The following is a 27,310-nucleotide window of genomic DNA, read 5'->3' as shown; positions in this document are numbered from 1 at the left end:
CTGCACCTCTCAGTGCAGGTGACCTCGGAGGAGGACTTCACATTTGGCTGCAGTGCATTGAGGCTGCTTTGCTCAAACTGGGCACTGCTGGGTGGATCTCTGCATGACGCAGCCATAAGGCTGCTGGGAAGGAAGAGGTGAATGCTGCGTTTGAAGCTTTTTAGCCCAGTTATGGGCTTGATGCTCTTACAAGGCATCTGAATCAGACCAGTCTTGGCAGTACGTGTGGATCTTTCTCCCAAGAGGAGCAAAGGAAGTCTTTGTGTCCCCTTAGGGTTGGCTGATGTCCAGGCACATTCAGACCTGTTGTTTTCACCTTGCAGTTCATGCAAGAGGGTTGCGGGCAGCCTGCGGAGCCTCCCAGCCTGCTGCCTGCACGCTCACAGCTCCCCTCTGCAGACTGAGTCGAGGCAGAAGGACATGGGAGACACAGCTGGAAAGAGAAACGTGGCCCAGGTTTAACCTAGTGCATTTAAGACGAATACATTTGTCTTTCTAAGAGATTTAAAAAAAAAACAAACTTCAACCGTTTGGGACTGTCCCTTTTTGAGCTTGTACTGAAGGTCTAAATCTAACTGTAGGGACCACAGCAGGCACTCAGCATCCTTGCTGCTGGAAGACACAGTCTTGGCATCTTATCTGTAATACAGCAAAGAACCACAGGGAGGAGGGAGCAGGGATGGGAGGAAATGGACTTTCTTGTGCAGTTGATTCAAAGCCAGCCCTGTGCAGCACCTCATACTGCTGCCGCCTCTTCTCACCCCAGTCCTCTCTGGAGCCTGTATGTCCTGGGGCTGCTGCCATGGGTCTGTGTGGTGCCTGCGCCCCACCACGCTGCGGCTTCTGTTCTCCAACCCTGACATAGCCAGGAAGGGGGAAAGGAGCTGAACAAAGCTTTGGGTCTACAAAGCAGCTCTTGATTTATGTGCAGACACTCCCCCCAGGCCTTGGTGTCACTTGGCTTTCAGCAGCAGCCAGAGGTCTGCCATGTCAGCAACAGGTGATGGGAAGAAGTGCCAGTCGGGAGCGTGTGTGGAGGGGAGCCGCAGAGCAGATGGCAGCAGGGAAATAAATTTGGAGCTGCCATGGGAATAGTCCTGGAAACATTCCAGCCTGTGGATGGAGGCAGATGGGAAAAACCTGGTTTATATCTCTTCCCAGTTTTCCTATTTTTCAGATGCCTTTATTTCCAGCTCCGTTATCTCTTGACCATTCTTTCCTGTCTGTTACTACAGGCTCTTATCCTTATTTTCTTCTTTCTTCTTATCCTGCCTTCTTTTCCCCCTTTTGTTTCTATTCACACTGTATCCGAGTTCATGAAGGGTTACCCAGCCTGTGTCTGCTTCCTTATAAATCTATTCCCAGTTCCTCTATCCCTACCTCCATAGCTGATCCTAAAAGCTTCCCTTGGCACTGAAAGGCTCAGCACACAGATCTGACCCAGCTGTACGCTGGAGTTCAGCATGGAAGAAAGGAAAACACCCTGTGTGCCTTTGCCATGTGCTGCCCATTTCCTTCTCCGCTGTCCCCTCTGAGCTGGTTGCCTGAGGGCACGGGGCTTGCCTGACGGCTGGTATGTTCGTCCCCTCTGCCACTGCAGTGATGTCCTTGCTGGTTTTGCTCTGGATGTGGGTACATTCATGTGAACCAGGGTGTCTCTGTCTTGTGTTCATGTGAGTGCCTGCAGCATGCTTCAGGGGTGTGGCGACGCATCCTTGTAGGCAGAACAGGGGAACTCAGCCAGGTTTGAGTCTCCTGAAGTGTTTTTGTGATACTTCAAAGAGAAACTGTTGTTTTGAACTGAACTGGCTGTTTGAAAGAACTAGGTAGAAACTCCCCATTTTGGTTCAGGTGTGGTTGTGGGTGGCACGCAGGGTCCCTGGCTGGGGGGGGAGCAGGGGCCATCCCCTGGCAGCCCTCTCTGGACGGTCTGCAAACACTGCTCTGCAGTGCCTTTCACCAGTGCAGAGCCAGTGCTGGGAGCAGGAAGCACATGGGATACTGAGTGCTTGGAGAGCTGGATCAGCCCCAGGTGTCAGTCCCGGATCCCAAACCTGCCCGGCGTTTCTGTGGCAGTGGGGCTGCTGCCTTCTCCGTCCCGCTGATGGACGAGCCACAAGTGCAAAGGTGGGCTTTTTCTTGAGGAGAGCTGTATTTGTGTCCTCCTCCTCTTAAGCCCAACTCCTTTATTGGTTGGCTTCCTGCAAACTCTGTCTTTACATTAAAAAAAAAAAAAGTTTAAAGAAAATGATTTTGTTTAGTTTCTGCCTCACAAGAGCCAAGGGAAGTTTAACTGGGGTCTGCAATAGGTTGGGCCAAAGGAGTGCTCTCTGCTGTGGGAGAACACACATTGCATGCAACCTAAGATAGATTTAAAATTAAAAAACCCTGAATCTGCTGTGCTGTTACTTGAAAAGAAGGAAGTGTTTGTGCAAATTATGGATGGGAGCAAACCTGGATGTGGAGTGCTAACCCCCATGCTGCCTGGCGCAGCCCTGGCCGATGGGACCATGCTGGTCCTGTGCTATCACAGCAGCAGCCTCCCACTGGCGTGAGAGCACGGAGTGAGTCCGGCACCTGCCTGCACAACAGGAAGGGTAGGGAGCAACGTGGGGCTCGCGTTTTATGGGGAGCCCAGTGAATGGCTAGCGCGCTTTTCTATGCAGCTTTACTGTGCATTGCTAAGCAGCGTGTATGGAAGCAGAAGGTACAGTGTTACCCTAAAAGATGGACAGGTGCCCCCCTCCTGCTCGTATTTACTGCTGCCTGCTTCTTTCTTTGATGATGGTGACTAATAGTTCATCAATGCCTGGGTTATACGGGCTCTATTTAGGACTTTCTGCCCGTTGAGTGACAGCAGGATGTGTGAGCAAGCCGAGACGCCCAGACCTTTTCTGGCAGGATTGTTAGGGCAAGAAAATACTCTGGAAACCACAATGTGAATCATTTGTCTATCCGAGTGGATGACACTATGCCCCAGCCATGCTGCTTTGCACTCAGACCTGTGCGGTGGGGTCCGTGTGTCCAGACCAGCTCCCTGGAGTCCTGAAAACCTACAGGACAGGTTTAATGTTAAAAACATGAAAACCCAAGCCTGCATGCCCTGCTGTGCACTTGCTGACATGTTTGTAGCACTCTTTCCTCTGGGACCCGCAGGTGCATGGTGCCTGGCTAGCAGAGAAGGGTTCAGACAGGGCTGGCACACCTCCTTTCTGGGGCACCCTCTCTTTCCTGGAGTTTTCTGCTCCCTGCCATGTTTCACAGGGCAACGATGTCCCTCCTTGGCTCTTGTGCCATACCTTGCAACAACGGTGTGTTTAATCACCTGGGCTTGTAGGGACAAAGAGGGGCCTGGGGAGGAGATGGGAATTGTCCAAGGTCACATGGCTAAAACCAGCCAAGAAACCAAGAGCGGTCCAGTCCTCTCAGTAAGGGTTGTTCCCCAGCCCGTTCCTGCTGTGCTGCCCTAGGAGGCCACAAATTCAAACAAAATGGCCTTTTTATTACAGACTGCTCTGGGGAATCACCAGAGGCTTTGCAGAGTGAGCTGTGCCATGAAATGCTTCTCCAGGGAGTTTCATTGTGAAGCTTCATGGGCATCAGCAGGGCTGGGTCCTCCTGGTTTTTGGCCAAGCCTTCTCCCTCCCACCTCCTCCAGCCCATGCCTGTTGTCGTGCTGCAAACACACATGCATTTGTGCACGTGAAACATTTTGATGGCCAAGTGTCTGTCCCTACTCTCCACATGCCTCCACAATGCTGTCAAACCGCTGCTGAATTGCAGCCGCCTCTGGGGTGGGACGTGGCAGCTGCTGACATTGCACAGCAATGCTATTCCGCCTGTTAGGACGAGGAGCAAAGGTTACCATTTCTAATTGAAATACGAAGGTATTCCGGAGGAAGTAGGAAATGACTGCCGGGCAGGAGGGTGCCAGCGCTTTGTGTAGGGGACTAGAAAGAAATGAGAATGGTTAATGGTGCAAACTCTGCGTGCACTGCCAAAAATGAACTCATGTCTGTAAATATTACACTGCGTGCAGCAAGATTAGCACAGGAAAATACCAGTTGTTAGGGTTCCTGTTACCATATGAATTATGCAAACAATTTACTTGAGTTTATAGATGAGCTGGGGCAGAATAACGTTGGGTTTTTCCTAGCCAAAGTGTTTCAGTGTGCTAGTATTTTAGCACGTTTCCCAGCCTCAATCTGCTACACAAGTGGATCCATGCTGTGCTCTTTCGGGATGGCATGCTGTCAAGTGTGGCCTTTTCCAGGCCACGTTGGAAACTCGGAGATGTCAGGATGCTGGTGAGATGCTGACCTTGCGCGTGTGCTACCTGGGGGCCCTAAGATGGGTACGAAGGCCCAGGGGGTCACCGAGCCCGGTGCTGGGACTGGAAGTTGTACGTGCCCTGCCGTGTGTGTGGTCGAGGAGCTCTTGGGACCTCTGCAAGTGGGAAGCGGAGATGTTCCCCGTTCCTGCCTGTAGCAGAGCCACTCGGGCTGAAGATGCCGATTGCTGTTTGGAGGCCAGACGCCACCGTGATGGGCTCCGTGGAAGGAATGATAAACATTGGCTCTTCCCAGTGCCTGTCAGGGAGGTTAACTGACTTTCCCACGGCCATGCAGTGAGTCAGTGTCGAGGCAGGATTAGCAGCTGGGCGTCCCTGGCCCCCAGCCCTGAGCATGCGCTGCTGCCAATTGCGTAACCCGGAGCGAGCACACGGCCGTGGAGCTGCCGCAGCCTGTGCGTCCCTGCGGGAGCAAGCCCTGAACCAGAGCTCCCTCCGCTCCCTGTCGTGACTTGGGTGGAAATAGGTCGGTTGGAGCCACAGAGCTGGGGTCTTCCAGGGAGCTTCAGGGACACCTGAGTAAAGAGGACAGAGACACGAGCCAGTGCCCTCTGTAAGGCACATGCTGGGGAATGAGCCCAGCCATACTGTTAGATGCTAGAGAAGCCCCGTCATCATGAAACCCAGCTTTCTAAGTGCTGCTGTTCAGGGACTTGCTCACTTTGAACAGCTAATGCCTTGGGCTTCCTTAGGGTAAAGGCTGGAGGAGGACCAGGTACAGTAGTTTTACTGGCAGTAAAACTTCAGCGTGACCCTCGTGTTGAAGGCAAGTCTAACCTCCCCCATGAAGGTATCTTCTATTAGTTCTCTGGGCTGTCACCTGGGTCCCCAGGGGTACAACCCATGTCCTTTCTGGGCCCTACAGCCAGGGGACAGCCCCTTGCCGGTTCCTGGGACTGCAGCCCCTCTGGCCCCTGTGGGGCTGTGATCCACCTCTTCCCTTCAGCAATGGCAGTGCAGAATTAACGTTGGGTCTGTAATTTAGCTCAGGACTGTTATGAGACACAATCTAGCTCTAAAGCCAAGGCCAAATAGTACTAGCATGGGGTCAAGTTCCTGAGGCACACTCTGCCTTTGGGACTAATTTGGGTGCTGAGTAGCTGGGCAGGTATTTACATGTTGCCTACAGAGACCTAGAGGTCTCTGGATCCTATTCTTCTCCCTTGGATCACCTAAAATGGTAAGAATTTTCAAGGGGGATTAAGGTTGTGATCTCTGGGGAGGGGAGTGGACATCTGGTAGGAGTCCTGTCCATATTAATAGCCTCCGTTTAAATGTATGTTATCAAACGGCGTAGCTCCTAATCGGCCAAGAGACTGTGAACTCTGTTACCTGAGGGGCTGCTGGTGACTTTGGGCTGCTAATCATGGCTTTCCACAGGCACACAGGTAAAGCGCACGTGGTGCTGGGTGTTGTGGGAGAACCCCCGTGTGTGCAATGCCTGGTAAATGGGGAGGAAGGTTTTGCGAACAGGCTCCTGCACCAGCAAAATAACTCATTTGAATGCAGTCTTAAGCCTTGGTGATCTGCAGCTGTAACTAATGATGGTGAACGGGCTTATAACCAGTGTGGGGGACTGGTGCTGGGAGCGCGGTGGTGGTGGCCTCATCTATTTTGTAAAATGCATTGAATGGTAATTGCTTTTGTATCCACTGCTGTGGGAAGGCTGGGGCTCAGCCGTTATTTGAGGAAGACTAGGTGAAAATGGGGGATGATGCTCCTCCTTGCAGCAAGCTTGCTATGGCAGTTACTGCAGTGAGCAGGGGAAATCCGTAGCAGAGGGGAGCATGCAGAAGCCCAGTGTGTAAACCCAGATGGTTTGCTCTGCTCTGGTGGGAAGTTTGTGGTTACTCCCTCTTCTCTTCTGTTTGTCTTGTAGATCAAACAGGCTGATCCTCACCAGTGATAGGAAAATGTTAACTTTTCCTTCCCATTAACACCGACAGAAATCTTGAGAGCATGTTTTGCATGTCCCCCGTAGCATGCAGATATGTTGTGTCTTCCCATCCGTGACTAATCTCCTCTAGCCCTCCAATTACAGACAATTGAAAGCTCTTCGGGATTTTTAAAAGCTTATCTGATTCTTAGAAGCTAACCATGTTTGTGTGTGTCCCCTGGCATGTATTTACAGCTCTACATCACAACATACAACGGCAGTGCCATCGCATCTCTTGATGAGACATAGCCCAAGGGGTGGACATGTCTGGGGAGAGGGTGTCAAGTTTGGGGCACAGCTCCTGTGGACATCAAACTGAGCTGCTGCAGACCAGGAGCCCAGGGACAGTGGTGCTCATGAGACTTGGTTGGGAACATAGAGCCTCTTCAAAACTGGGGAGGAAAGTCACAGCACGCTGTTCAACTTCATGCTCAGCCTCCCAGGAACAAGGCACGAGCATGAGGCTTCTTGCATGGCATGTAACTACTTAGGATTTGCTTGTGCGACACAGATATACGTTATGCAAGGTACCTTTCTGAGTAAAATCTGACTTCGGTGGTATCATTTTTAAACATCTCAAAGGTGTTTAAAAAAAGCAATCCATTCAATTAAGATATAAGAAGACATTTATTTTTTAACTTCAGCCCACAAGACTGACTGATGCCGTAACATCCTTTCATTATACTCCCAGCTGTATCTTTGTTTTCTTTCTCATCTTCCTCAGGGAGGTGTTCTTTGGGGGCAGGGACCCCCGGATTTGATATTGTGCTGTAATATAAAATGCTGAAGTATCTTCTGAGCAGATGCTGCGGTTGGAGGGCTGCCACCAACAAGTTATAGCGCAGCGTCCGCTCCTGCACCCCACAGGGAGCCCTGCTCTCCGGGACAGCTGCAGTGGGGTACCGTAGTGCCTGCCCCGGGGTGTGTATGTGTGTGTGTGAATCCTCCACAACAGGAGAAAGGCTCACGTTTGGCTCCTGGGGGCACCTGGGCATGAGAAGGTCATCCTGCTACTGAGGTGGGGGCAGACCCATGCATAGCTGGGAACATAACTGAGAACAGCTGGAACATAACTGAGGAGTCTCAAAGGTTAAAGCTTAAGGCAGCCACAGAGCGAGTTAGCTACTGAACGGGACTCTCTTGCTTTAGTCAGTTTGGTTAGTTTTGAAAGATTTGGCCTTCACTGCTTAAACTCTGCCTAAGTGCTCAGCCTTACTGTAGGCAGTGGTGCTGTGCACGCTGGGAGCCTCGTTAGCCTTAGCTGAGCTCTGTATTAAGCGCAAAAGGAAGCCCTGGGGGAAGTGTTTGCAGGGCTGGAGCAGTGTGTTTTTTAATAGCACGTCTCTGCTTCCCTGGGGAACTGGGAAGATTTAATAATGACTGGGATGTGCTCAGACATGGTGGCAATAGGACCGTAGGGAATGTTTTTGGCAACCGCCTGAGGAACTTGGAGCTGTTCTTGTTCTAAATAAAGAAGCTTCCATTTTATCAACAGACTAATTTTTGAATTATAGAGTATGAGACTCGCACGTGCCCCAGCCTGGCAATGGGAGAGCACGGTTCTCCACTCGTTACCGCCAGCCCTCCCAGCAAAAATGACCTGCAAATGATTTCTTTTTTTCCTTTGGCTTTGCAAATGTTTGTTGTCCAGGGCAGCGTGTCAGTGACCTTGAGGTGCAGTCCTGAGCGTCGCTTTGCATTTTGGATTAAGGGGACCCTTCTTTTAAGAGTATTCCCTGGTATTTATAGCAAACCACGCGACATTGCATAGAGGAATGCTGAGAATAGTAACTCAGGTGACAGACCAGGGGATGCCAGGTTCTGAGCTGAAATAGGCAGGTGTAGCCAGTGCCTGGCGGTGTGGAGGCTGCGTGTACTCAGTCTGCTGAGAAAAAATAAAACTGATGGAGAGTCAAAAAGCAATTGCTCTTTTCCTTCCATATTGCCATAGAATGTGCAGCTGTGCGTAGGGCGGAGGGTTAATACCTTCAGCCTCATCTTCCTTCCTAAGTGGCAGAATAATCCGTAAAGTTTAAGTACAGTTTGCCTGGTTGTTTTTAGAGACCACACTTCAAGTTCTTCCTTGGTGGTTTATCACATTTAAACATATTCCCCAGAGACATTAATACATATCCTGTGCTAAGTGCTTTGCTTATCAGCTATGCTTCAGCTCCCTTTGAGTGCTTCGGTTTCATTTGTTGTGCAAACCACTGCGATGCTGCCTTGCCGTATATAGCTCGACTGAACCCGGAGGAACCAGCCCAGGGGCGATGGGAGACAGGAACCGACAGGAGAGGCAGGGGGTTGTGTTAATGCAATAGCTTTTGTGGGGTGGCAGTTCTTAGCTCTGTACCTTTCCATCCCAAAGCCTGCCATGCTGCAGGGTGCAGACGTAGCCCTGAGCCTGACCGCTCGCTAGGACCGCCCTGTGACTGCTCCACGGCATGCTGTCAGAATGACTTGAGGTGCGTGGAAGCCAGCGGGGCCCAAATGTTTGAGCTCTTTGAAAGATGGAAGGCATGGTTGTCCAAGGGCTGAGGAGCTGCTTTTGAAAAGCAGCAGATGCTCTCTGGGTACAAGTGGCTAACTGGCACCTCTGTGGTCAGGTAAATGTTAGGGTTGAATTCCAGTGGGTCTTCATGCCAAATACCCTGATACTCGAGAAGGCCACCGGTCTGGCCAGCTGCCCTCGAGCTGTAGCCAAATCCATCAGGGAGCTACATTTAGACAGCACCCTGCCAGGGCTGGTGGGAGAGGGACGCCTTGCTTAAAGGGGGATTAGTTTCTGGAAGTATTGCTGGATTTTTCTTGAGCTCTTATTTTCATTGAGGGTCCTCTAGGCTATTGAAGAATGGGCACGTGCTGCACTTACCCCTCTCCCCAGCAGCCTACGCTCTCTCTTCTCACCTGCTTCTCTCCAGCGGAACATCCCTGCACATGGACGTCAGCCTGGGCTGGAGAATAGTTCCAGTCTGTCCATACTTTTCCTCTGTTTTCTAAATCCCCTTCTGTGGCCCCAGAGTCAAGCTGAAATGGGGTTTGGATCAGTGCAGGTCCTCAGGGTACATGATTCTCCTGGGGTTAAACAGGAGACACTTGACCAGGCGGTCAGCTCAGAGACACTGTAGTCTGGTGTAAAGGTACAGCCAAAGAAACTGTGTTCAAATAACTTCCAAGCTAAAACAGCTGTGTGTACCGCTGTCGTTTTAAGCACGCCACTGTGAAAAGAAGCACAAAGGTACAGTGCTTACAGTTTTAGTGGTTAGTTTGATGAGTGCTTACCCTGAGCACCGAGTTTTGCGTTGCTGTAGCATGGTTGTACCACTGGCGTGAATCCCTACTGTGTGCTCAACAGCTGCCGCACAGCTTGCACAGGGAAGCTATGCCGCGTGCACTAAAATAAGGGCCCCACAGAAAAGCAAGGAGGAGTCATGTTTTTTCTGTATACCCAGTGTGTCCTTAGTTTCATGACTTGCCTAGTTTCCAGACAGCAAAGACAGGCCAGGGTTAATATACCTGGAAGCTCTGGAAAGCTAAGCTGTGGGGATGTGGTGCAGCTGGAGGGTCAACAGGTTATTAAGGAGGTAAACATCTCCAAACCCATGATCTGCTGCCAACCAGGCTTTAGAAGATTTATTGGTGTTTTTTTGGGGGGTGGGGTGGGTGGGATTTTTTTTGTTTTGTTTTGTTTTTACAGAGCACAACAAATATCTGTTCTGTCTACCTTCTGTGAGAGGGGACAGGGCCACTTAGGGGAGCAGCGGTAGTATACTAAAGGCTTCTTTCCCAGGGCAGCAGAGCTCTGAAGTCTCCATGGTCATCTGCTCCACTCTGGGAAAATGATCTGGTGGTCCCAGCACAGCTGCCACCGGCGCAAGGCCCTGCTCTGCCACAGACTGGCGGCTTTCGGGGCTCTCATGCACCAGCCCCTGGGTGGGCTGCCCCCATGGGAGGGTTGTCAGAGATGGTCTGGCTGACGTGGGGTCTCGGCATGGCACAGGCGAGCAGAGATCGTGAGCAGGCAGCACGTTTGTTGGGACAACATGGTCAGTGTTTGCATCCTCGTTGCAGGCAAGGGGATAGAGGTGCCTTTCTGGGGTCTAGATCAGGGTGGGGATGACATAACTGAGGGCAGAAAGCTCCTGTAAGAGCTGGAAGAAAATTCATGCCCCAGCCTATGTATGAGGGGGGCTTTTTGGTCCATGAGATGGCACAAGGCAGGCAGAAGCTGGCCTGTCTGCCTGCACAGCCCAGCTCCTGGGGCTGTCAGGTGCAGTGTTAATTTGTCTGTGGAGCTCCAAAGCTGCTGTGATAAATGTGTGTTTCCCGTTAGCACATGATGCGTTACATGGGAACACAGGATTATGTTACTCCCTGAGCCATATGTTCACGATTATGTGTTCTGGTTGCAAGCAACTCTAAACCTGAGATCAGGAATGTTTCGATACCATTTGCCCTGGACTCTCTGCAATCGCATTTCTTCTAAATAAAACCCACTAGCTTGATAAAGCTCTGCAGAACTGGCTGTGGCTCACATAGTTTCCACGTTTCCCAGCTGTTTATTTGTTTCATTTACTTGAACCGGTACAAACACAACCCTTGGCATAGTTGTCAGCAGGACATGGCCGTCTCCTGACCTTGGCAAGGCAGTGTTTCCAGACCTCGGTCCCCAGAGAGTGCAATTCCTGCCAGCTTGGCCTCCAGCCTGCTTCTGTAAGTTTTAGGGGAAGGGTGTGAACCCGGTCCCCACCTCTGCTGCAGCCTCCCTGAGCGATGCTCCTCTCCAGGACCATCTGTCTTGCTTTCTGGAAGAGAAATGCTCCAACTTGTTCTGGCCTGGCCTGACGTTATCGAAAGGGTGACAAAGGGGAGACAGGGAGATGACTCTTGGATTTTAAAATCTGCAAAGTAACAGTGTGAGTCCAGTCTCCTGCCCCAGCATCTTCCACTGCCCATCCAGCAGCTTCCTGAGCCCAGAGATGAAGCAGAAGAGCTCTGAAACAGCAGCAAAATGTTCATTTGCAGGCAGGCACCTCCCTGGGCTTTACACACGGCTACGTCAGGGTTGCTCATGGTGTGCTGCCAACAGCATGTTACTTCGAAAGAAAAAAAAAAAGGTGTCAGCAAAGGAGATGGCGAAGGCAGCAGCCACCCCTCACTTCTTGCTGCGGTGTCTGGGCAGCCTCAGGAGCTGTTGGGTTTGATGTGCACTCGTCTGGTGAGGCGTGCTCACACCGGCACCTCTGCTGCAAGGCCCCGCTCCTCTCAGAGGCAGCAGCAACGATCCCTCGGCCCCAGGGGCTCCCGTGCCAGCGTGGGGATTTCTCATGCTGCCAGGTTGGGCCACGCGGTTGATGGTACATCTAGAATTACTGGGGTGGGCAAGCGTCCAAGAAAAAGCTGTGTAAACAGGTCCTCGTGCTGAACAACACGGCAGTCCTGCCTGCGCAGCATCCCGCAGCTGAAGGCGAGCCTGACGGGGTCCTGCTGACCCTCCCTTGCCATGAGGGCACAGCCAGGAACGACATACCCTCTCTACACTCCAAAAAACCCAAGCCCTGTTTCAGTTTATACAGGTGCTGTGCTTGTGGCTTGGAGCAGCATGGCTGGAACGAGCAGCCATCATGCCGCTGAGCTCCATCATGCCGCTGAGCTCCATCAGCAGCAGGAAGCAAAGCAGCCCCTAAACGCCAGGGCTTGGGAGCTTGGTGGGGTGGTCCGAGGTGAGGCTACACGATGGAGGTGCTAACGGCCTCTCCCACCTCACAGCAGGAAGCAGCAGCAATTTATATTGCCTGACCACATCCTCCTCCCTTTTGTGCTCTGTGCTGGCACTGCAGCTCTATCAGGAAAAGAATAATTAAATTTCCTCTTGGCAGCCGCCGGTGCCAGATCACTGCTGCATCTCCCATCCGGTTGCTGATGGTGCAGAAAGTTGAAGGCTGTGTCCCGGCTGGCTGGCCGTGCAGTGCTGGGGGCTGTGGGGGCATGAGTGGCGGGGGCAGAGATGGAGCTGTGTTTCTGGGACTGCACAGGCTTGCATAACCCTGCTGGAGCTTTTGCAGCCCCCTCGCAGGAGTGTTGCTGGCTTCTTCTGAGGAAGGGCGTCAGGGAAATAGAGGGAGCCGTTAGCAGAAGTGGTCTGGGAGGCTGAGACTGGGTGTGCAGGCTGGGGCGGGTGTCTGGGGAGAAAGCGTGAGCATGTACCTCCGGCCAGAGTGGAAAATCCTCTGGTCAAGAGCCCCCACACCCGCTGATGTGCTGGCTCCCTGGCCATGGTGGAACATCATGCCTTGGCAGAGCCCCACTGGCATGAACAGAAGAAGTATCTTTACATGTAAGGAGTTGTTTTCTTGGTTTTTCGTTATGACTTTGTATGTGAAAGCCCGGTGAAAAGAGGCAACTGGAAGCTGCACAACTAGCCAGCACAAAAGGCTTTGGAGGGCTGCAGCTGGCTGTGGGCTTAGGCTGGAAACATGGAAACTATTCTGCTCTGCTCGTGGTTGGCGGTGATTTCTGCGCACAAATTATGCGGCGCCTCAGCCAGGACCTCACCGAGGCCGGCAGTGGGCCTGGCCGTAATGAACTGAGTGGCTCTTAGTGAGTGATTAGGTATCATTATCCTTGCTTGATGTGAAATATGTAAATAAAATTCTAGTATGCTTCCTCTTAAGAAGGTGATGGGGAAAGGCTGGTGTGGGACTCTGCTCTCCTTGCCAGCAACTGTGCTCCCAGAGCGAGCAAGATTTGCAGCGCTGCGCTCGCAGCGGGTTGGACCCCAGGAGGCAGAGTGCTGTGTCTTTGTGCTTGGCCAGAGCCCCTTCTGCCTCTCTGTAGGCAGAAATCTAGCATTCGTATCTTGGATGGCTATTAAGGGAACTGAAATATTTGTGTTACTAATGCACTGCTGTATTGGATTTGCGTGGCGAGGTTTTGGTAGCGGGGGGCCACAGGGGTGGCTTCTGTGAAGCTGCTAGAAGCTTCCCCCATGTCCGATAGAGCCGATGCCAGCCGGCTCCAAGACGGACCCGCCGCTGGCCAAGGCCGAGCCTATCAGTGACGGTGGTAGTGCCTCTGGGATAACAGATTTAAGAAGGGGAAAAAGTTACTGTGCAATGGCAACTGCAGCCGGAGAGAGGAGTGAGAATATGTGAGAGAAAGAACTCTGCAGGCACCAAGGTCAGTGGAGAAGGAGGGGGAGGAGGTGCTCCAGGCACCCCAGCAGAGATTCCCCTGCAGCCCGTGGGGAAGACCATGGTGAGGCAGGCTGTCCCCCTGCAGCCCATGGAGGTCCACGGGGGAGCAGATCTCCACCTGCAGCCCGTGGAGGACCCCACGCCGGAGCAGGGGGATGTGCCTGAAGGAGGCTGTGACCCCGTGGGAAGCCCACGCTGGAGCAGGCTCCTGGCAGGAGCTGTGGCCCCGCGGAGAGAGGAGCCCAGGCTGGAGCAGGTTTGCTGGCAGGGCTTGTGACCCCGCGGGGGACCCACGCTGGAGCAGTCTGTTCCTGAAGGACTGCACCCGTGGAAGGGACCCACGCTGGAGCAGTTTGTGAAGAACTGCAGCCCGTGGGAAGGACTCGCGTTGGAGAAGTTCATGGAGGACTGTCTCCCATGGGAGGGACCCCACGCTGGAGCAGGGGAAGAGTGTGAGGAGTCCTCCCCCTGAGGAGGAAGGAGCAGCAGAAACAACGTGTGATGAACTGACCCAACCCCCATTCCCCGTCCCCCTGTGCTGCTGGGGCGGAGGAGGTAGAGAATTTGGGAGTAAAGTTAAGCCTGGGAAGAAGGGAGGGGTGGGGGAAAGTGTTTTTTAAGATTTGGTTTTATTTCTCATTATCCTACTCTGATTTGACTAGTAATAGACTAAACTAATTTTTCCCCAAGTCAAGTCTGTTTTGCCCATGATGGTAATTGCTGAGTGATCTCTCCCTGTCCTTATCTCGACCCACGAGCCTTTCATTATATTTTCTCTCCCCTGTCCAGCTGAGGAGGGGAGCGATAGAGCGGCTTGGGTGGGCACCTGGCGTCCAGCCAGGGTCACCCACCCCAATTGCTTATGCTAACTGTAGCAGCAAGCACAGCCCCTGCCCTTGCTGAGCTCTAGAGCACAGCCAGGAGTCAGCCCACACGGCCGTGCTCTGTAGCCCGCATTTTTCTGAGACTTCATGGTTATTTCTCTCTCTGCGTCCTAAATGGCAATTCGTGACCTGGGAAGGGACATCCAAGCCGCCGCCTTTAGCAGGTGTACGAGTTTGTGATTGCTGTGACCAAACCCAGGTTGTCTACTGCACCCAGCCTCCCCGAGTGCGGTGGTTTGTTAGCCTAACCTAGACCCTAAAGACAAAGCTGGAGGCACCTGGAAAATGCCAGTGCAGTTGGTAGAGAGCTGTTGTGTTTTATAAACCACTGAGCTGCCTGATGGAAAAACTGCCCTAACAGTGCTGGCACTGAAGCCGCTTTCTCTACCAACAAGCCCTCGAGGAGCCTGACGCCGCCACGTGCTCATTGCTGAGCCATCTTCCTGATACTTCTTATTTGCATAGACCCAAGAAGCTGGAGCAGTTATCAGGGCTTCAGTGCTGCAACTTCACCCTCTTTCCTCTTGCAGGGCCTGGCAGTTACACCGTGGGCACCATGTCGGAGCGCTTTGACTGCCACTACTGCCGTGACCCTCTGCAAGGGAAGAAGTATGTGAAGAAAGAGGGCCGCCACTGCTGCGTCAAGTGCTTCGAGAAGTTCTGTGCCAACACCTGCATTGAGTGCAAGAAACCCATTGGAGCTGACTCCAAGGTGAGTACTGAGCAGTTAAACGGGTGACGAGAAGAAAAGAGGCAGATGCTGATAACCCTCCCATTTGTTTTCCTGGCTCTGATCTGTTTGTGAGCTTCTGTGTGAAAACAAATTCCCTTGTGAGTCCTCTGGCTGATGGGCCATGTGCTCCTTGGGCAAAGAGCTAGAGGCTCTGGGGCACTGCAGTAGGGGTGCTAACGGTGGGCTGCTTTTGCACAGGAGCTAGTTTCAGGATCTAGATTCAACCACATGAACGCTGCAAATGCTGCATTGTCCTGAAGAGAGTACTGCAGGTAATCCAGCCTGCACAGGACTTGCAGAAATACTCATCTTCTGGGTAAAGCACTCAGGAAGCTAGGGTCTGATTGTTGTCAGTTTGTCAAATGTTTATGGCTTCATGTTTACGGCAATAACAACGTACACCTGAACTAGAGGGAACTTGACAACCAGAGAAGCCCACACTAACAGAACCTCAAATCTCAAAGCTGTTCGTTGAAGCATCTTCTGCTACCCTGAAAGTCCAAAGTGAACGTGACTGTGGCAGTGAGTTCGGTCAAATGTCCTTCCCTTAACTGCTTGCAGATGAGCTGCACCTCCAACCACTGAATGCAGACATGCTTAGGAACTAAGGAATCTATCCTTTTCTGCCGAGGCTGATGAGACAGTAGCTTGGTTTTAGGGCCGCGGAGCAGGCGAGAAGGGCTTATTGCTCACTCCATTTCTGTCCATTCCAGGAGCTGCATTTCAAGAACCGTTACTGGCACGACAGCTGCTTCCGCTGCTTCAAGTGCTATACGTCCTTGGTCAATGAGCCCTTCATGCTAAGGGAGAACAACAAAGTTTGGTGTAGCAGCTGCACTGCCACTGAGGATGCGCCCAGGTGTAAGGGCTGCTTCAAGCCTATCATTGCAGGTACTGGTGCCAGTGACAGGGGTACAACTGCCAAGTTCTGCTCTAGGGCAAAACCATGGCGGTTTATCAAGCTCTGGAGGCTGCAGTTAAGGCTATGGGCATCGTAGTGGAAGGCTGGAGCACCACAAAATGGTGCAGGTTTTGACTGTTGCTCTCACCTGTCCATTTTATTCAAGTGTTGAAAGGCTGCTTTGCAGTTAATCCTCATGTGGATAGTTCACCCTAGTAGTCTTAAACCATTTCTACCAAAAGCTTTGCTCTGTAAATCAAGGTCCTCTTAGAAAGGCTCAGGCACCTGTCTGACAACTATTTTAAGAAAATCTAGAAGGCCCTGGCTAAAGTCAGATACAGAAATTAACAGCTCATCCCTCGTCCACGTTACAGTTGAATCCTGGGCATAGGTATGGACAGGTTTTGCCAACAGGTATGTTACGTTGCACAGGGTGGGGAGTTTGTCACAAGCCTGAAATCCCACATAACAAGTTATTTCTGTCTGTTGTAGGAGACCAAAATGTTGAGTACAAGAAGATGGTCTGGCATAAGGACTGTTTCACTTGCAGCCAGTGCAAGCAAGTGATTGGATCTGGGAGCTTCTTCCCCAAGGGCGATGACTTCTACTGTGTCTCCTGCCATGAGCATAAGTTTGCCAAGACCTGTGCTAAGTGCAAGAATGTAAGTCCTTCCACTTTGCAAAGGCAGCTGCCAGAACTAGCCCTCACATGTCTTTTGGAAGCTCGGAGCGTAAACCAGTAGACAGATCATGCTGAAGCTGTACCAATGCTTATGTTCCTTCCTTCCGATAGTGGTGCAAGCAGCTGGTGGTATAATAATGTGAGAGCTAATGGTTCTTGCACATTACAGTATCTGAGCAGGGGCTGTAGGGTTATCTGATGGCAACTCTGCTGAAACCAAGTAGGCACCGGCCTTGCGCTTGCTTTGGGGATGGTTTAAGCTCTCCAGTAGGTCTTGTGTATTCAAGCAGTAAAACAGTGTTTCATGAAATAGCTGTCTTTCTTACAACTTTTTCAACCGATTAGTGTATAATTGCAGAGTCACTGCAGGTAAAATAAACTATTATGAAAGCTCCAGGCATGCAGGATTTCAGGCTAGAGGAACTCAAGTGCACTGCACTATTTAATTTTCATGAAAACTTTCAGATCTTCTTCATGACAAAGCCCTCCTACCCTGCACCCCGTGCCTGCATCACCTCCCTTCCTCCCTACCGATTCTGAAACACCTCTCTGCTCTTTGCCTCCTAGCCCATCACTTCTGGAGGCCTCACTTACCAGGAACAGCCTTGGCATTCAGAGTGTTTCATTTGCTCCAACTGCAAGAAGCAACTGGGTGGGAAGCGCTTCACAGCTGTAGATGACCAGTTTTACTGTGTTGACTGCTACAAGGAGTGTGTTGCCAAGAAGTGCGCTGGCTGCAAGAATCCTATTACAGGTATGTTGGATTCAATGCAGCTTGAGGGCAGTGGGTACTTAAGGTCGGAACAGCGATCCCCAAAGACATGCAGCTCAGAGGCTGCTAACACCAGAAGCAGGTCTAGTATCCCAAGCCCAATCCCAGCGATCTACGTGTGATCTAACTATAAGCCACGTGCTCTTGCTGGATGGAGTCCGAGTTAGTAACCGAGCTCTTTACCCTTTGCACGCCTCAAATTTACCTCCTTCAAAACTTCCCCAACTAGAACCGTTCCCACCTATGTCTTAGTCTGGGAACCTTAAGTCTAAAAAGAGCAGGTTTTTATTGCCCCGGAGTGACATTTGCTGTGCTTCTGATGTATTTTACATGTAACAGTTATTGGATTACAAAGCTCACTCCTGAAATGTGGGCACTACCCTGCCAGTCCCATGGGACTTGCATTCCATTCTGCGTTTTAGAGCATGGATCTGAGCCCGTAACAACCAGGTAGGGAGTTGAGCCCAACCTGTCCTTGCTCTACATCTTGATCTTTCCTTCAGCTTGACTGTTTCCTGGAGAAAGGGTCCAAGGGAAAAAGCTTATTGCAGAGACAAGCCACACAAGCCTTACGCTACGCTGCCAGTTTCTCTATGAGCAGCAAAACAGAGCAGCAAACAACGTGGTTCAATTGCAATTTTGGCTAGTATTTTAGGCATACAAATACGGTCTAGACTACAGAAACACAAGAGGCAGTAAGAATGGGATCTGCTGTTTGGTGGGCTAACCCAGCCAAAGGAAAAGCTACTATCGCCGTCCTATAATTGTTTTCTCTCCTAGCAGGATTTGGAAGAGGAACCAGTGTGGTTAACTATGAAGATGAATCCTGGCACGATTACTGTTTCAAATGCACAAAGTGTGCCCGTGGTCTGGCCAACAAGCGCTTTGTTTGCCATAATGGAAAAATTTACTGTGCTGAGTGTCCCAAACGACTGTAAGGAGCAGACAGCAACTGCTGTAAAATGGATTTTAGAGCCCTGCTTTCCAAAACAGTCCTGGTAAAGGAGCAGGTTTTTGCATGTTAAGAATTTTAACTTTTTCCATTTTAGTATAAAAACTAAAGTAGCCTCAATATACTGGGTTTGACTTTTGAAGCTCCTGCAGTACAAAAGCATGTAGCGTTGCACAAATCTAACTTTCTTTCCAAGTAACCCTTAATGTAAAGGCTTGAAATGCCGTTAGATTTAGCATTAGAGATCCACATACTACATAAACTGTGTGTGGCTTAAACTAAAACATAGCTAGTTTTAAACTTGTCTGGTATACATTTAAGCTTGGCACTTAAATGGAGTGGGTTTGACAAGGCATGCACCTCAGAAACAGAGATGCAAAGATTGCACCCGGGATCAGAGAGATCCATTATTATGCTTTTTACAAGTACAGGTACATTACATAGATCACACCATTAATAGCAGCTCAATAATAAATACCTTAGCTTACCCTACCACACCAAATTGCAGCATGTGTATGGAATGGCTTCATCTTACATATAACAATGTTTTGGCAGTACGATTTAGCTTTAGTTAAGTTTCCATAAACTTGTTTCAGTCTCGATTTCCGCATGGTTTGCCCTAAAGTTTTGCTTATCAGCTTTTTTTACATCATTTAAATGAGGCTGTCTATATACAATTATTAATCCATTAACAAGAAGTAAATCTTTCAACTACAACAAAATGCACGTGCATTTAGAAGTGCCTTAAAAATAGCTCAGACAACACTAGCTCTCCTATCATGTCAGTGTATGTTTTCTGATTTAATAAAAATGAGACTAGTGCCTGCTTGGAGTCCTACAGTCTGGAAAATTGTTTTTTCATTTTGCCATCTTACACGATTGACACCTCTTACGGCTGAGCTGCTGAAATCACGTCTCATACATTGATACTGGCAAAGTACAGAGTCAGCTGTTCTGCCACAGCGTGCCCTTAAATATCTGAGGACCAAAGCAACAATTTCCATAAACTAATTAATTTTTTTAATATATAACTGACACTGGACCATCTGCCAGGAACAGCCTGTGTGAAAAAGCCCGTTGGAGGACCTATGCACAGCCACTGTCCATACACAGATCTACTACCCTTCAGCAACCTGAACGCTGGTTTAAGGGTTTTTTCCCCCAGTAGTGAAATACAGAAATAGTTATCAACTGGATGCTGCTCCAGTCATCCCCTTTTGTTCACAAGCACCTACCAGAAACAAAGAACCCTGGCAAGAAAACCAAAAGGCAGCATTTTGCTGTATTCTTGATGGTCACTGCTCCACTGTGGCCATGGAGCACTGCTGGACTCACCGTTAGAACATAAAGGTGCTGGTGCTACAAGTAAAAGGCAAAGGCTTACAGTGAAAAGCAAGTTAAAGAATTCAAGTTATGAACACGTCATCAGCATGTACAAACACAGCAAGATCTGAAGGTGTTAGTACAAATACCTTCTCAACCACACAAATGCAATTGCCAAAGAGGCTACTAGTTTTGGGAATCTGCAGTGTGGAGTAGTTAGTTAGAGCAGTACCAGAGTGCATCTCAAGGCAGGTCAGCATGGCAAGGGGTTGGAGACTCCTAGTAAGGTAATGTTTAGCATTACAGAAATAAAGCATTGTTCAACTGCAAAGTTTATTTAACAGTGCGCACATATTTACATACAGCCATAACAGACCATTCAACAAATAATATCAGCACAGAAAAAAAAATATCGGCATCTTTTTTGTTAGAATGATTGTCTCTGCCAGAATGAAATAGCTATCATACAAAAATACATTTTTCCTTTTACCTAAGGCACTGCTCTAAAGTCTAAAACAGTTCTACCGTATTCTGAATAGCAAACAAACAGCAAGAGTAAGAAGGCTGAGGGTTTCCTATTGTAACTGCGATGTCGAGGAAGGAACACATTTAGTTCCAGCAAAACCATTTGTATTTAACCACTGAGAACACAGCTGCCATTTGGATGATTCATTTGAACTGAAGTATCGGCCAGTGGTTTATAGCAGGATTTGAGACAGCTATTCTTTAAAGTAATCACTTATCCAGTATATCTGTTACAGGAGACATAAGAACAAGACTGCATTATTACTTTTAGTAGCAATTTTCAGAAGATGCTTAGTTAATCTCTTCATGCTGTAAAAAGCAGGCAAGTTTAGGTTAAATAGCTTAATTAATGCAGGGGAAGGGAAATATATATGCAGTTTGCAGCCACTGTTATAAAGCTAGAACAGGAACACTTAGAATAATTAACATGAACAAAACAGGACTTCGGTGGTCTAATACTGTTATGTACACAATAAAATAATACTTCCGTAAGTGTAGATAAATAAGTAATTCAAAAGGAAAACATTTTTAAAAGCATGACATGTTAAACTGCACTATGACAGACATATCTAGGTACTCAACATTTTTGTAATATATTAGTGCATATGCTGTGAAATGTTTTGATGTTTGCCCATAGATTAAAACATATTGGTGATGGTACAATACTGCATTTTGAAACCGCCAATATTTTCACATTAGAAAATAAGGTATTTTTCTCCTCCATTCACAACCGAAGATATTCAATTTTGCGTTTTTAAATAGCACATGAACCAACGAGTAACAGGGTTTTTCTAGAACATTACAAAGGGAGTTCGGCTTTAACACACACTGAATGAGTCTTTTATTTCATCAAGTGCCATTTTAGGAATATGCAAAATCTGGCCAGTAGCTAAGTGGGGAGCCTCCAGTGGCACGTTGCGGTACACGATACTGATATGAAAATAAAAGAAAGACTCAGGTTACTCTAAAGTCTGTAAAAGGGAAACAAGTGATATTTGAACACGGAAATCTTATCTAACGACGAGCTAAACGAATGGAAAAGGAACATCAGCACAGTAGTTTCCCTGAAATGTTTCAAGGTGCAAGTTAGAAGTTTGTCATCCCTCCCCTGGTGTTTTTTGCAAACTTGAAGATGGATAAAGGTAAACAAGCAGCTTTTCAAAACAAGGCCTTCGGTACTTGATAAAACACTGGATTACTGAAGTGCAATCAGATTATTTCCAGGTCTCTAGTGTTCACAGTTCTGTCCAAAGAGCAAAGAGAAGAAAACATTTAACCATCATAACTGTGTGTATGCCACATCACTGTCAGAGTCTACGTCCAGGGAGCGAGCACAGAACCACTTGGTTACTTACGGTCCAAAATCAGCGCAGCAGCTTTTCTTTTTTTATATACGAGAATTAGTTTTCAAAGTTATGTACATAATTCTTAAACCATATTATGTCTAAACATTTTCAAGTTCAAAATGAAAAGGCAACACTTTCTTCACTAAAAAGTGACTGATTTTGATCAGAACGACATGTGATCAGCAGTATCGCATTAAATCCGTCTATTCCCATGGCCCAGTTAGTCGTGGCCTCAAGGAAAGTCTCAACACAGCTATGTCCATGGGACTAAAATTCACCAGACGCAGAGTGACAGAGGAGACTCAGGAAACAGTTCAGTCTAGAAAAGTGCTACACTTTAATCAAAAAAAGTGCTACACATCACTTAAAGAAAATGTGGATAGCAAGTCTTGTTTTTTCCACTACCATTCATTTCAACTGTTCACACAGTCATTTATCTCACGGAAAGAGATCTCCTGCTGTGAGTACGTCCATTTGGGGTTTAGCTCCAACACCAGAGAAGTTTAGTCTTACATAAACCAGCTTACTGAAGCCCCTCTGACATGCTATGCTGTACTGCATCGGGGTTTGGCTTCTCAAGTACATGTGGCTTCAGATGCAGCCCTGCTTCCTTCAGAAAATTCAGAATATTGTGTGTGCAGTTTCATTACTCCTCCCAGAATGTAACACAACCGTCTGTGGAATTTCAGGTTGGTGTTACCCCCCTCAGTGAAGTGAAAGGCTATTCTACAGTAAGTAGAGAGGACAGCTAATACCTTGCCAGAGCCTCAAGAGACCTTGTAAGACCATGCAGGCCAGCATCAAAGAGTTACAGAACATGCCTAGGAGTGGAAAGGTCTTGTCTGTAGAGTTACATCAGACACCTTTTAAACTGTTAGTATCTTCAAAAGTAACACGTGCCATCTAAGACATCTTAGAAGAAGCCTAAAAGCACAACAGATGGGCTTGAGTGCTGGTAGGAGATACAGGAGCTTTGCAGGGGCTCAGCTGTGTCTTTGGAAGAGCCTTAGCGTCGGGCCTTAGCTGCTGTCTAGAGCAAGTCCCTAAAAAGGCATCAGCTGGTGACTCCTTTTGACAGAACGCAAGTTACAAGCACTAAAGAAAGAGCTTTCCCTCCGGCCTACACATTGGAAAAAGTGCCTTGAAAATAAGAAGCTGAAGTTAAGGCAAGGAGAGTAAAATGCAAGGAAGTTAATTACCTAGCCAGAGGAAGAGACAGATAGGGAAATCAGCTTGGATTACCTGATGAAGCATCTATAGGTTTGGTCAATGAATTCACTGCACCGTCTTCCTCAAAAGCCAATTTGGGACTAGAAGGTATTGTAGCAGCATCATTCAAGTTTTGATTACAGTTACCAGCAGAGATGCTGTCCGAGCTCAGTTTGGTTGACTTGGAATGTAATCCAACGTCAATGAACTCCTCAAAAGTCCACGAACCAGATTTTCCATTAAGATTCTGAATAAGTCCAATTGTATGATCAGCTTCGTTAACGCCCAACTTCACTGAGTCATCAATAACCATTTCTTTTGCAGGATGGCTAGAAAAAAAAGAATGGATACTTGTCTTACAATTTCTGCATGTTTAATCTTTAGACTGATTACAGGCCAGCCAATTAGCAGCCTGCATACTTTGCAAAGCACTGAATATCCTGAAGGGCATTCCCAGCCACGCTCCTCCAGCCGCCACGCAGGATCTCCCCTCCAAGAGCCAATGGGGAAGAACGACTCACCAACATATGGCCACTTTTTACTATACTAATAGCTCTCAGGTAAGGTCTGGCTCTAGAAATTTGATATAAGCAAGCAACAAGTTTAAAGCTCTGCGCCATTAAAACCCTATTTTAGTAGTGTCCATTTTTCCTTTTAAACACAAAACTGAGCCTCAGAAAACTAGCAATATTTAGAACAGATTCAAAATCTAAACCCAAATCAGAGCGATCAGTTTTCATTCATTCTTAAGAAAATCATGAAAATGTCTTTATATTCCATCACTGGAGGAATGAGATTAACTTATCATCACTTTAAAAAAAGAGTTCACAATGTCATTTCTAAATCATTAGCATTTAGATGAGCAAATGGAACAAGCATCAGAGGACAGATTTTCCAGTAGTAGATGGAAATGCTTTATGTTCAAAAAGATAAAATTTGAAATACTAAAAAAAATTCCCATTAAGGGAGGCTTTTGTGTTGTATCTGGTGTCTCAGTGCAACTGAAACTGTTCTAGAGCTTTCTCTAGGTTATTCTTCCTTTTCAGTGTTGTCCCTCTCCCTCTTGTTTAATGTTTTGTTAATGAAAAGAACTGCTAGCTATTTCAAGGGAAAAGATTTCAAGGCAATGCCGTTCTTTTTAAGTAACACTGCCATGTTGCTGGCTACGCGTCTCGCTTCTTAGCAAAGCCAGTACTGTTAACATGGTGCCATCTAAACAAACAATTATCCTGAACTAACTGCCTCTGCGTGAAGCAGTAAACTGCCAGCATGTACACACCACATGCCTGGAGCAAGCCAGAGAAATACCACAAAGCTAGCGGGGTGCAAAATTTGAGGCAACGCTACATACGGCACTGAACTTAATTTAAACATAAAGAGAGCTTTCTTGCGTGATGGATAACTGCTCTGACAGTAAAGCAGCCACCTACACAGACTCACCTGGAATCCTTTAATTCAGTAACAAGTAGAGACCCCTCATCACTCTTCAAATCGCCTCCATTCATAAACACTTCACTGGCCTTCAACTCTGACACATCTTGTTCCTCAGATTCTGCAGAGATCAAGCTATGCGCAGTCTCTAAACAACTCTCTGCCTCCCCCTTGACTTCCTGGGCTAAGTCAACGCCATTTAGCTTTCCTGAAAGTGGGGGGGGCGGGGGGAGACAGGGAAAAAAGACGGGGGGGAGCGGGGGAAAAAAAAAAACACACCAAACAAAGAGAGCTTCAGTAACAGAATTGCTATTCTAAATGAATAAAATACAAGTGCCCAAATGACCCTTCCTAGCCAAAACTTGAGGCACTTCGCTTCAATAGATTCATTTCTCTATAGACAAGCTGCCTATAACAACATGAAATTTGTTCTCCATCTTTAAAATTACACTTGTAAAATGAAAGAATGCTGCCTGCATTTCACTCTCAACTCATTTTTGCATTTAATCATTTTGACTGTCTCTTGTGGTACGGAACAGGCAATGATCTAATCTCTGTTCAGGCAGAACGCCTCCCTGGCATTTCTGGGACTTGCGTCTCAGACCATCACAATGCTATTACGTGAGCGACCTTTTTAACAACGCTTAAACATCACTGAGACACTGACTGCCACTTAGACCTGACTCATCAAGTTTCCTTACCTGGTTGATCAGTCTTCTCAAGACCCAACTCTTCCTCCTCTTCAATATCCTCTCCCTCCATAGCCTCAGAGGCAGACTTCCCTTCATTCTGCAACTGAATTGCCGGAGCGTTACTCGCAGTAACTCGCTACCCTCTAGCGTTTCCCAAATGGTTCAATCACAGCTCCCGTGCAGGGCTATTCTGTGCCCAGCAGTAAGGCCACACTAGTCCAAAGGCTAACAGCCAATCAGGTCACCCAGCACCACATGCTCTGCTGAGCCAGAGCCTGTAAAGGAACACGTGGGACCCACTTCCATCTCCTACCTATGAACTATTCCTGAGTTCCTTTTCCCCTCATTTCTCCAAGGTGTGGGCTAAATAGTTATTGATTTTCAGCTATATGAAGACTTGGGTCTTTCAATGTTCAGAGAAGAACAACTCCTCCTCAATATAATATGCATAATTTACCACAAACTTTAGGTCACTACATTAACAAAAATACATCCAGTTTACTGTAGCAATCCAAGGGGCATCCAAGATTTGCTTTAAGGAAACAGATGAAGCCAGGAATTTAAGTTTTCTGGTGAAAACCAGCCCCAGCAGAATGCATACAGTTTAAAAAAAATCCATTACTAACCAGTTTTTTTTTTAACCAATCTGCAAGTGATAACACCAGATCACGTTGTTTCTATATGCCTTGAACAAAAATGCATCAGATTTTTCGTCGAACAAGCAAAGCAGAAGAATGTGTGCAATGGGAAGCTACTGAAAACTATTCTGGTGCACCAGAACTTTGCACTTCATGTGGAAGCCAGTTTGTGTAAGGATAACAGAGGAAGACAGGACACAAGGCAAAGCCTTCCCTCGGAAGGGCCTTTTCTGTCATTATACAGATCCAAATAAAGAAGTACCTTGGATTCGTTTTGATCTGATTTTCGTGTTCTTCTCATTATTTCTTCAATTCTCTGTTAAAACAGGGAAAATATTTGCAATGACATACAGAGCTTCGTATTTCAGCATTCTGGTTTAAGTGTTCATCAATCATAATATATTTTCATATTTCATAAACTTACTACTTTATTCACTGTTTTTAAAGCTCACAAGCCAGAGTTGGCTTTTTAAAAAAAACACACTACTTCTATTTAAATGCATCTGAGGCCGTCTGCCTGTTCAGTTTAACACCTCAACTACTATTTTAGGCTGAGAAACCTCTCTGCTTTCAAAACAGTGTACCTTTTTTCTTTCAAGCCTTTCCTGCATATTTTGCTGCATAATTCTCTCTCTTTCCAGCCGCTGTCTTTCAGCCTCTTCTTGAGCTTTTGCTTCAGCTTCTTCTCTCTGAACATAAAACAAAAAGAAGAGAGCACCCAGTGCACAACTCATTCCCAAGAGTCAAAAGTAGAGCTGTTACAGAGATTGTGGTTCAACACAGACAGGAACATCAATCAGTATTTAATATTACCATACATTGCAGCTAAATGCCAATTACCCAGCTTCTGACATGGAATACATATTACTATGACATTCAGAAACTGATCTGAAAAGAAAAACGATGTGCATGGCTATATTGTGATAATGCAAATGTTCTGAATGTTGTTGAGCTACTCAGGGTTCAAACTATACTTCAGGATGAAGATTTGTCTAAGAAGGATAATTTACAAACGAACAAGACAGCAATTAAATTCTAAATGTGGCAAGGCTAACTTAAAAATCTTGGCAGTCAGGTATTACTACCAAGATACTTGGTGCTGAACATCTTCTGTTCTTTCTACACTGGAAAATCTTTTCCAGTATGACTGGAAAGAAGATAGAAGCATAGTTCACACTCTGCATAACTGTTACAAACTTAAACAAGCTTTTAAGGAAACATTCAGACACATGTCAATGCTATGCATAACATACAGCTCTTTAAACACGAAGAATTTCATCGTAAAACTGCTTTAAATTTCAAAATTAATCTCATTTAAAGAAAGTACACTTTCTGCAAAACAGCTTCCTTCAGTTAGAAGGATGCCTTTGTAAAGGTACACAGATACGAGCTGTGGAAGACTGTTTAGCAACCGGAAAAGCAGACTTGGAAACACTACCAATCTTTCTTTTAAAGGAATCAGAGCAAGCCAGATGACTCTCCAGACAGACCACCTCGTTATAATCTGTAGCAGTAAGCTGGTAAAGTGGGCTCAGTACAAATATTTTAGGTATGCAAAATAGCATCCCAAATGGCTAAAAAAAATTCCAAAGTCTGCTTCTGCCCCACACTTGAATTTATCAAATGCTGGGAAAAAAAAAAATAAAAATCACATAGACTAGGGCAAGGAAAGGACTTCAAGACATTCTCAAATCCATCTAGACAGGATGAACTCTGCTTTACATCATTCCTGACAGAGA

The 27,310-nt window shown here is 47.6% G+C and overlaps 2 protein-coding genes across 7 annotated transcripts in view; one reads left to right on the top strand and one right to left on the bottom strand.

Moving 5' to 3' along the window:
- The window catches only part of FHL1 (four and a half LIM domains 1), a 38,010-nt gene extending 18,771 nt beyond the window's left edge, over window positions 1-19,239 (top strand). For 3 of the 6 annotated variants that reach the window (XM_050902069.1, XM_050902070.1, XM_050902066.1), the window contains 5 exons: window positions 14,898-15,079; window positions 15,814-15,991; window positions 16,494-16,663; window positions 17,251-17,437; window positions 18,236-19,239. In XM_050902069.1, the coding sequence (XP_050758026.1) occupies window positions 14,924-15,079; window positions 15,814-15,991; window positions 16,494-16,663; window positions 17,251-17,437; window positions 18,236-18,393 (849 nt within the window). In that variant the 5' untranslated portion in view covers window positions 14,898-14,923 and the 3' untranslated portion in view covers window positions 18,394-19,239. Of the gene's footprint in view, window positions 1-5,713; window positions 5,740-8,587; window positions 8,591-14,897; window positions 15,080-15,813; window positions 15,992-16,493; window positions 16,664-17,250; window positions 17,438-18,235 lie in introns of those variants that run through there. The other 3 variants (XM_050902068.1, XM_050902065.1, XM_050902064.1) reach the window with 3 other exon arrangements.
- A 2,675-nt stretch (window positions 19,240-21,914) lies between these two features.
- MAP7D3 (MAP7 domain containing 3) overlaps window positions 21,915-27,310 on the bottom strand; it is a 32,272-nt gene continuing 26,876 nt past the window's right edge. Inside the window, exons 16-20 of the mRNA XM_050902063.1 lie at window positions 26,156-26,260; window positions 25,834-25,887; window positions 24,943-25,036; window positions 24,251-24,449; window positions 21,915-23,139 (exon numbers count right to left, since the gene is read on the bottom strand). Coding sequence (XP_050758020.1) covers window positions 22,830-23,139; window positions 24,251-24,449; window positions 24,943-25,036; window positions 25,834-25,887; window positions 26,156-26,260 — 762 coding nt within the window. The 3' untranslated portion in view covers window positions 21,915-22,829. The remainder of the gene's footprint in view (window positions 23,140-24,250; window positions 24,450-24,942; window positions 25,037-25,833; window positions 25,888-26,155; window positions 26,261-27,310) is intronic.

Source organism: Gymnogyps californianus, chromosome 9, assembly GCF_018139145.2.
Source record: "Gymnogyps californianus isolate 813 chromosome 9, ASM1813914v2, whole genome shotgun sequence".
In the NCBI taxonomy this organism is placed as follows: domain Eukaryota; kingdom Metazoa; phylum Chordata; class Aves; order Accipitriformes; family Cathartidae; genus Gymnogyps; species Gymnogyps californianus.
Note: the sequence above shows the minus strand (reverse complement) of the source record. Positions and strands in the feature narration are given on the sequence as shown.